Source organism: Musca vetustissima, unplaced genomic scaffold, assembly GCF_032173495.1.
Source record: "Musca vetustissima isolate MV318-11 ecotype Yass unplaced genomic scaffold, APGP_CSIRO_Mvet_v1 utg601868, whole genome shotgun sequence".
Taxonomy (NCBI): Eukaryota; Metazoa; Arthropoda; class Insecta; order Diptera; family Muscidae; genus Musca; species Musca vetustissima.
Genome location: NW_026873691.1, coordinates 5,102 through 14,887, shown reverse-complemented (window position 1 = coordinate 14,887; position 9,786 = coordinate 5,102). Strand labels below are relative to the sequence as shown.

Sequence of the window (9,786 nt, the reverse complement as noted above, 5' to 3'; positions counted from 1 at the left end):
ACTCTTTAATTGGTCTGCCATATCTATCATTTGGTTTAACATTTTCAAATTTGTATTATTTTTTTCCAGCAAAGACGTTCGCCTACCCGTTCAACTGCAGCGTGCCATGGCCGCGGAAGCAGAGGCAGCACGTGAGGCTCGTGCTAAAGTTATTGCCGCCGAGGGCGAACAAAAGGCATCGCATGCTTTGCGCGAAGCTTCCGAAGTAATTGGCAATTCACCGGCCGCTTTACAATTACGTTATCTACAGGTAAATAGTAAAAAAATAAAAATAATATAAAATCCATGTCGAATTGTGAGCGCTGGACTCCATCAATAATCAATTTGGCTTTGTTTTTGTTGCAGACTCTGAACACGATTTCGGCTGAGAAGAATTCGACCATTGTGTTCCCGTTGCCCATCGATATGCTGACTTATTTCATGAAGAACAGTGAGGCTAAAGCTTTAGCTGCCATGGCGGATGTTATAACAATGAATCCCTCACAACAACAATGAACAAATGAATGAATGAATAAAACGGAAGAATGGACAGCAACAAAGAGGCCATCAGATGATGCTTGAAAATCGTTTTTGTATTGTTTTTCGAACGATAATTTATTTTTTTTTCGGAAAATAATCGTGTTCTGGATTAAAAAAGAGACAGGGAATTTGTTTTTTTATGTAATTTGAGATGTTTCATCACAAATTTTGTCATCTTTTACGAGTCAATTATACATGCAAATATTAAAGTGGTTTCATTAATATGCTCTTAATAAATTTCGTATTAAAAACATTTAAAACAGATAATATAATTGTCATTGTTTTTACTTTGAAAAATACTATTTAAAAAAATTGATTCTTTTTTATCTATGAAAAAAAGGGTTATACTTAAATATATGATATTTGGCCAGGCGTTTGTTTCAAAATTATTCTTAAAAATTAAAATTTCTAAAAAAAATATTTAAAAATTTTCACATTTTTTTTTAGAAATTGTTCTTAAATTACATAATTTCCAACTTGTTTTAAAACATATTGAATTATTACCTTTTGTTTAAATCTTCCAATAACTTTTCATATCAATGTATGCAAACAAATTGGATTCAGATTAGAAAATAGAGAAAGGCCGAAGGAGAAAAACAAACAAAACGCATAACCAACTATTGCATGCATCCAAGTGCGGCACGCCGTTCGTCGTCATTGCAGGCTGTTCGTAGGCCATGGTGTCGTATGATTTATGGAGTGTTTGGTATTTGGATAACATTCATACGTGATAAATATGGAAACATGGAAACGGGAAAACTTTGTCGTTTCATTTTGAATACAATACTACATACTCCATCACCGTTTGGCAAAAATTCAATACCAAGAAAAACAAATCACATATACCAGATGGTCCTGCTGCCATTGGTTATGAGTGTAAAAATTTCATATTTAATCCAATGATGAAATGTTGTTCAAATTGCACATGGGGTCGAAAACTCCAACCAAAAAAATTGTGTATAAAGAAATACCAACTATATGATAATATTAATTATGAATAGGGTATTTTTAAAAATCATCACATTTTTATAGATAAATATACATAATGTTTGACCTGGAATATATTTAGACAAGTACTAAATCTACTATGATGTAAAAATAATTATACCCTACACAACTATGTTGTCAGGGTATTATAGCTTTGTGCAGTCCCAAAAGTTTGTAACGCCGCGAAATATTGGTCCTAGACCCACCTTTAAATATACCGATTGTCATATCTCGACTAGCTGAGTCGATCTAGACATGTCCGTCCGTCCGTCCGTCCGTCTGTCCATTATAATTTGTAAACACGATATAGGCCACAGTTATGGAAATTTGCACGTAGGATGTGTTCTGGCCAATGAAGACCCCTATTGTTTTTTTGTAAAGATCGGTTAACATTTAGTTGATGAAATAGACCAAATACTTAATTTTTGTCGGTTTTTCTGGTCACTTCAGAGGCCGCAATAATGGCCCGAACATCGTGAAATTTTCCATGGAGAAGGGAATCGGGCCAAAGAATAAGCATGCCTGTTTTGATAAAGATCGGTTAATATTTAGCGGGTCAAATGGACCCTGACGTTTGTGTGAAAAATTACAAAATTTGTATTTTATAGCGTATATATTTACCCTGAAGGACATAGACCCGAGAAGTTGATATTATATCCAAGAGGAGTGGTTGACCTTTAAACTAATACCAATATTGTTGTATGGGCTCGGATGTGGGAGTTACACCTAAATATTTAAAGTTATCTCCGTATTCGTATATTATTTAGTAACCCATTATCACTCTAGAGAGCGGAACTATAGCGCTGATCGCTTTGAAATGTTCCATGAGGTTCCAATTATGATCAAGAACATTGCCTATAATTTTCAGTGATGATCAGAAAATAATTTTGGAATGAAGTGGACCGAAAACTTAATGTTTGTGTTATTTTCGAGTCGATCAATAGACCACAAATGAAAGCCGAACATCACAACACAACCCACGGTGAAGGGAATCTGGACAATAGCTGTACTGAATACACGTAATATTCGGAAAATATGTCAGTGTGAGGAAGAAGAGCTGTTTACGTCTAATCGGGCAAGACGGTGCCAATATCGCGAAATATTGCCCAGTATCGGAATAAACATCCGCAGAAAATTTGAGTTCCGTGGTAGTTGTGTAGGGTATCGTATGGTCGGGCCCGGGTCTATGTCCTTCAGGGGAAAATATATACGCTATAGAATACAAATTTTGTCATTTTTCACACAAAAGTCAGGGTCTATTTGACCCGGTAAATATTGACCGATCTTTATAAAAACAGGCATACTTATTCTTTGGCCCGATCCCCTTCTCCATGGAAAATTCCACGATGTTCGGGCCGTAATTGCGGTCTCTGGAGCGACCAGAAAAACCGACGAAAATTTAGTATTTGGTCCATTTCATCCCCTAAATATTAACCGATCTTTCCCAAAAACAATAGGGTTCTTCATTGGCCAGAACCCATCCTACATGCAAAAATTCGTGAAGATTGGTCCATAACTGTGGCCTGTATCGTAATTATAATGGACTGACGGACAGACGACACACATGTCTAGATAGACACAGCTAGTCGAGATATGAGGATCGGTATACTTAAATATATATATACTTAAATATTTCGCGGCGTTACAAACTCCATAACTGTGGCCTGTATTTTGTTTACAAATTATAATGGACAGACGGACGGACGTAAGAACGGACACACATGTCTAGATCGACTCAGCTAGTCGAGATATGAGGATCGGTATACTTAAATATTTCACGGCGTTACAAACACTTGGGGCTTTACAAAGCTATAATACCCTGACAACATAGTTGTGTAGGGTATAAAAATCCACACGAATGAATAGTAGAGTAACTTCGGGTAATGTGGACTATGCGTCCACCATCGGTGACTTTTCATTTTTATTATTTATATTCCACTATAAAAAGTGGGACCAGGGTTGCATTTAATATACGAGGACGTATTCTATCCTCTAAAAACTCGATATGTGAAATTCAAGTTGCTTCGGCTAGATAATAAAGCAAGGACATTCAAAATACCTTAAATGACAGCTATTCCAAAACATGAACGCGAATATTTGTGCATTCATTATTACCCAAGATTGCAACAAATATAAATTTGTCACAACCAATCCATATTTTACCTTTTAACTTAGTGATCCACATTACTCACACATACTGGTCCACGTTCTTTCAACATAGTTGGCTGTAATTCCCAATTTTGTTTTCCCATTTCTTATTTATTCTCTTTATCAATATTGTCCACTTTTTAGTATAGCCCCATAAAGCGATACATTCAAAATTTCATTATTTTGGGTTCGTAATCAAAAGCAATAGAGTTAAGTGAGCGTGAAATCGCCCTACCCAAAAATTACACTGTGCGACACGAAAATTTTTCAGGGGTTGTAATGTACCAATTCTGTTTAGTTGGAGTCCCTGGACCACGAAAATACCTTTGGTTTTTCTGAGTCACTTCGAAAATTAATTTTATAACGGTAAATATAGAGAAAAACGTGGTTTCATAGATTTTCAATTTGAAACTCGAATAACTTCTTTTATGTCTAACGGATTTATATTATTCTGTTTTTCTTTCGAAGAGAAAAATTTTTCTTTTCAAACAAGATATATATTTGGTAAATCGGTTGAGGATTGGCTGACATACAGTGGTTGAAATGTTAAAAATTACGCAAAAAAAGACAAAATTTATTTTTCTTCGGACTGTACGATGAAATTATGATATCAAGCCGTAGAAGTTTTATTATATTACGGGGAATAAAATTAAATAAGCTTTCAAAAATGAGAAAAATAAAAAAATGGAATAAAGATGGATGACCTATACACATTTTTGTATTGATTCTGTGCATATTCTCTAAAGGAAATAGGGGTCTATCTCGTTTTCGTTTGCCCGTTACAAACATAACAGTTTGTAACAGGAAACGAGATAGACCCATATTTCCTTTGGAGAATATTTCTCTATATTTATCGTTATAAAATTAATTTTCGAAGTGACCCAGAAAAACCAAATGTAGTTTCGTGATCCAGGGACTTCAACTAAACAGAATTGGTACATTAGAACCCCTGAAAAGGAACGTGGTGCCCAATAACTGTGTTATCAAAGTTCTGATAGATTTAATATCCTCACTTTGGAGGATATAAACAGTTTTTACTCGTTTTCAAGAGGCATACCTTCAAATTTATTAAAAGAGAGTGGAGCAGTATAGTTGCGCTACGGCCTACACGACTACCACTGGACTCACAACGATCAATGGACCTAAATCTCGATGAAAGTGGCTTCTATTTGCGCCTCTAATAATTTTAATATTAAATAATATCAGAATATTAAGACATCCCGCATCCAGTACATTCATCTCTATATTTGGTATCAATTCAAGGGTCGACCACTGTTTTCGGATATGCGGTTTTCGTATAAACCGAATTAATCTCTTCCTATAATTATGCATTTTTCGAGGTTTCATTAAGCGGCCAAAGTGTGCCGCTCGATACACTTTACTATGCAAAAACCCAGAAAATGACTAAAATGGCACAACGTGCATACGATTTTTATGCGCACCCGATTTCAGTAATCTCCTATAAAAATGCACAAAAGGACAACTATTTTAAAAGGATCGTTTAAGAACCGCGAATGTGCCTCACAATCGATTTTGGATAAAATACGCATATTATTCGCGTATCGATATATTTTTGAACTATTTTCACACAGATTCGCGAATATGATAACACAAGAATGAATGTATGTGAAATCAATTCGAAGAAAAACGCGATTATAAACGCGAATTAATCAAAATAAGTTTTTGCAGTTTTATTGAGCGAAATTGAACATGGATGGTCTCATTAGATCCGGTACGTAAAAAAAACTAATATCATGCGGGGTTCCACGGAATTTGAATGGACATTCTTAATTTTAGACTCAAAAAATATGTTTTTTATAAAAATTTACGCACCAAATGTTCGTCTTTTGAACCCAATTGCCAAGAAGCTATAGTGGGCACATTCATGAGATATACACTAAACAAAGCAAAATCACGAGTTCTACAATCCTATAATCAGTTTGCGATTATAAGAAAAATTCAAAAAACACCGAAAATCCGGCTTCAAAATGTCAGCATCCGTTTAGGGTGGATGCAATGATTATATCGAAAAATAATACATTAGAACCATATAGTCCATGGGGTATTCTGCAATTTAGTCACTGATCACATATGTGTGCGTTGTGTAGTTTAGCCACAAATCAGGAACGAACACAAATAAACTCGGTGGCTTCAACCATTTTGTACCCATTTTCCTACATTACCACCACCACAGCATCCACCCAACATATTATTTATTACCAATATTTTAAGATTTTGACAAGAACACTTCATTTTATAGAAATGAATTTAAATTGTACACAATATGTTCATATTTCGCGAGTTATAAGCTTGCAAACCTCAGTTTCAAGGAATTTAAAATATTTTTGTAATTTCCCATATATATATATTAAACTCTAAAAAAAAAAACAACAATAGGTGTCGTATTTGGTCAGATCCGAAGCTACATTGATCATAACTGTGGTCTATACTCCGTTTACAAATTATAATGGACATATGTATACACATACACATCGACTATATCATCCACTTTGCCATATATAATGCCAAAGAACACACATCCTTATATATTGTGTATTTAAGTCCTCGCACAATCATAAGATGGCTAGACATTTTGTATTCCTTACAATAAAAGAAATATTTAATTGCTACCATAAATGATTTCGAAATAAAGAAATAAAATTATTTTTTTTTAAATATTTAATAGAGACAACTATTTTGGAATTAAATTATTCAACAGATGTCTACAATTATTTTCTTTGAAAAGTTATTTAGTTTGATTCACAGTGTTTCAAAGTATTTTTTAACTATTTGTGGTTAACATGGCGAACAACTGCAACATTTCTGTTCGCAGGCAATTATCACACTACCCCACCTCTCTTTTTTCTCATAGATATTCAATACGTGGCCAGACATTCTTTAGTTGGAACATCAATTTACAACACCTGCAGTTTTTCATTTGTTGTTACATTGAAGTGATGTCTACCTTTTGTTTTTGTTGTTGTTATTGTTATCGTTTGCTTCGTTTAATATGAGTTATTTGTCTTTCTTCTCAGTCGTTTGGATTTTGTTGCAAAAGTGACAATTAATTTAAATGGCGAACAGAAAGGCACACACAGAGACACACGCACAGTTGGAAAAATCTAAAACCTGCCCAGGAAACCAAAACGACAACAGCAGCTGCAGCACCACCGCCAAGTAAATTGAAAGAAGACCCAGAATGGCTTTTGCGGCAACAACTTTCAATTGTTGGTAGTTGGAAAGTTCGATGCCAATGGTATTGTTGTTGGTATTTGCAACACGCAAGTATCATTGAAATCTCTAGTGTTGTTGTAGTTGTGACCAGTGACAAGTGAAAGACGAAAACATCAAGAATTGAGAAATATAAAAAGTTAACCAGAAGAAGGAGAACAAATCACAAAAAAAGGAGGAAAAATGTCAAGTTTGGTAAGTTACTGAAAACATGAATAATTAATTTCTTACAGATGAAATGGTTTGGTTGAATTCTATTCTTTAAAAATATTTTTGGGAATATAGTAGATCTGTTCTATTTTATTAATTTTATTTTCAGAATATAAATCCTGCAAATGGCGTTGGAAAAGTCAGAGACGATGATTATCGTGAACGAATAATGAGACGTATGAACTAATTTTGAAAATAATTTGGAACTAGCACTGCATCTTGTTTTTAAGTTTGAGCGAGAAAATTCGTAACAGAAAAAAATAAATTCTTTGTAATGCGAACTAATTTGCAACAAAACATTACCCGACAAACTTTCGTATAAAGATGAATGTCACTGTTTTCTCCAAGAAGGAGCAAACATGTTCCTACCTATTTCAGAAGATATGTGGTTCGTTAAATAAATTTCAAATGTCTTGGTGTTACATGGCCGGATATTCTGGAACATTTATAGGGCTCTATATATTCTAACATTGTTTAGTGTAGTTTGACCCAGAAATATGGGCCAACTGTCACACAATGGAGATTTATATTCAGGGAAATATATAGATCGTCCGCTCACAGGTTTTAACTTCTGTAAGTCCTATACTTTAAATTACAGAAACTCAGGATTTTGTATGCGAAATATATAAAATTCCATTTGTATAGGGGCTATCATGGTAAAAATTATCGGTTACTTTGATTCGTAAATTCGACCTTCAAAATACCTAAAATTGAGTAAAGCAATATTTTTTAATCTGCATAGAGACCAAACTAATATTTGCCATTCAAATTCGGTTTGTTCCTTTAGATTACCTACAATGGGCGATACTTTCATATGGGCCGATTTGTAGTCATGTCGACGGAATAATGTCTGTTAATTTGTATTTGAGTAGTATAAAATACCTCCGCAATACAGAAATAAATGGACATATTCGAAGTGTTGGGAAAAATATTTTGGCGAAAAAGAAATCCATTATTTTGTCGACAGATGGCTGAACTGATAAATTTTTCGTAAAGTATTGCTCCAACAATTTAAGGTTTACACTCGTGGGAAGGGTGACATTTCGAAGTAAAAAACCAGTGAGCGGAGCAGTATAGTCGGACGGGGCCGACCACACGATACCCTACACAACTACGATGGAGTTGTAACTTTCTAAAGAAGTTTATTACGAGCCTGGGAAATATTTCGTGACATTTGCACCCTCTTGCCCGATTAGAGGTCAACAGCACATCTTCCACACACTGACATATTTTCCGAATATTACTAATATTCAGTACAGCCCTTCTTATTACTTGCCCAGATTGACTTCAGCGTTGTATGGTGATAATCGGCTTATAACTGTGGCCTATATATCGATTCGAAAAATTGCAAAAAATTATGTTTTCGGTTCACTTCATCCCGTAAATTACAAGCGCTGTCCTTGGCCATAACTGGAACCCCATGGAAAATTTCAAATCGATCAGCGTTATATTTCCGCAATCTACTGTGGTAAGGGTTACTATATAATTTCTGAATACGTAAGCACCTGTAAATATTTAAGAGTAACTCCCACATCCATGTTCTTTAGGAGTAAATATATACGCCATAGAATCCAAATTTTGTAATTTTTCACACAAAAGTCTGGGTCCATTTGACCCGCTAAATATTGACCGATCTTAATCAAATCAGGCAAGTTTATTCTTTGGCCCGATCCCCTTCTCCATGTAAAATTTCACGATGTTCGAGCCATAATTGCGGCCTCTAGAGTGATCAGAAAAACAGACAAATATTTAGTATTTGGTCCATTTCATCCCCTAAATATTAACCGATATTTACCAAAAACAATAGGGGTCTTCATTGGCCAGAACCCATCCTACACGCAAAATTTCGTGAAGATTGGTTCATAAATGTGTCCTGTTTACAAATTATAATGGACAGTCAGACGGACGGACACACATGTCTAGATCGACTCAGTTAGTCGAAATATGAAGATTGGTATATTTAAAGGTGGGTCTAGGATCAATATTTCGCGGCGTTACAAACTCTTGGGGCTGCACAAGCTATAATAATAATTTGTACATTTAGTTGTGAGTTACAGAGTATAAAAAATGGAAGTGAACAAACAGAAAATTCGGTACATTTTACAGTTTTTCTTTAACATAGACGAAAATGCAAGCCAAGTGGCTAAAATTGTGAATGGTGTTTATGGTTCTGATTCCGTTCAAATTTCGTTCACGATTTTTTGATGTTAAAGATGAACCTCGCATTGATAGGCCGGAAAAAATTGATATTTTTTCGGCAACCCAACATTATACGAAATTTGTTCGATGCTGAAATAAATATATAAAACATGATGTAGTGCTAGTTTCACAAATTATCTACATCGATTTTCTACTAAACCCAATTTAAATTTTTGGCATGATAACAAAGTTCGTCAAACCGGTAAGTATAACAAAAATATATAAATAAAATGTTAAAGTACAACAATTCACAAATTATCTACATCGATTTTCTACTAAACCCAATTTAAATTTTTGGCATGATAACAAAGTTCGTCAAACCGGTAAGTATAACAAAAATATATAAATAAAATGTTAAAGTACAACAATTCATGGTAGAATATATTGATGTGAATGAGATACGAGTGATAAAATCGTTAAAGCCGGCAGTTGGAATTAAAATCAGCCGGGACATCGTAAAAAAGAAGGATTTTTTAGCGGAGCATTATCAAA

The 9,786-nt window shown here is 34.5% G+C and overlaps 1 protein-coding gene across 1 annotated transcript; it reads left to right on the top strand.

Moving 5' to 3' along the window:
* Window positions 1-48: 48 nt before the first annotated feature.
* Window positions 49-495, top strand: LOC133327308 (band 7 protein AGAP004871-like). Its single transcript, XM_061535875.1, has 2 exons — window positions 49-250; window positions 346-495. Exons 1-2 carry the CDS (start codon window positions 107-109, stop codon window positions 493-495), a joined length of 294 nt encoding a protein of 97 aa, XP_061391859.1. The 5' UTR covers window positions 49-106.
* The last annotated feature ends 9,291 nt before the right edge of the window (window positions 496-9,786 follow it).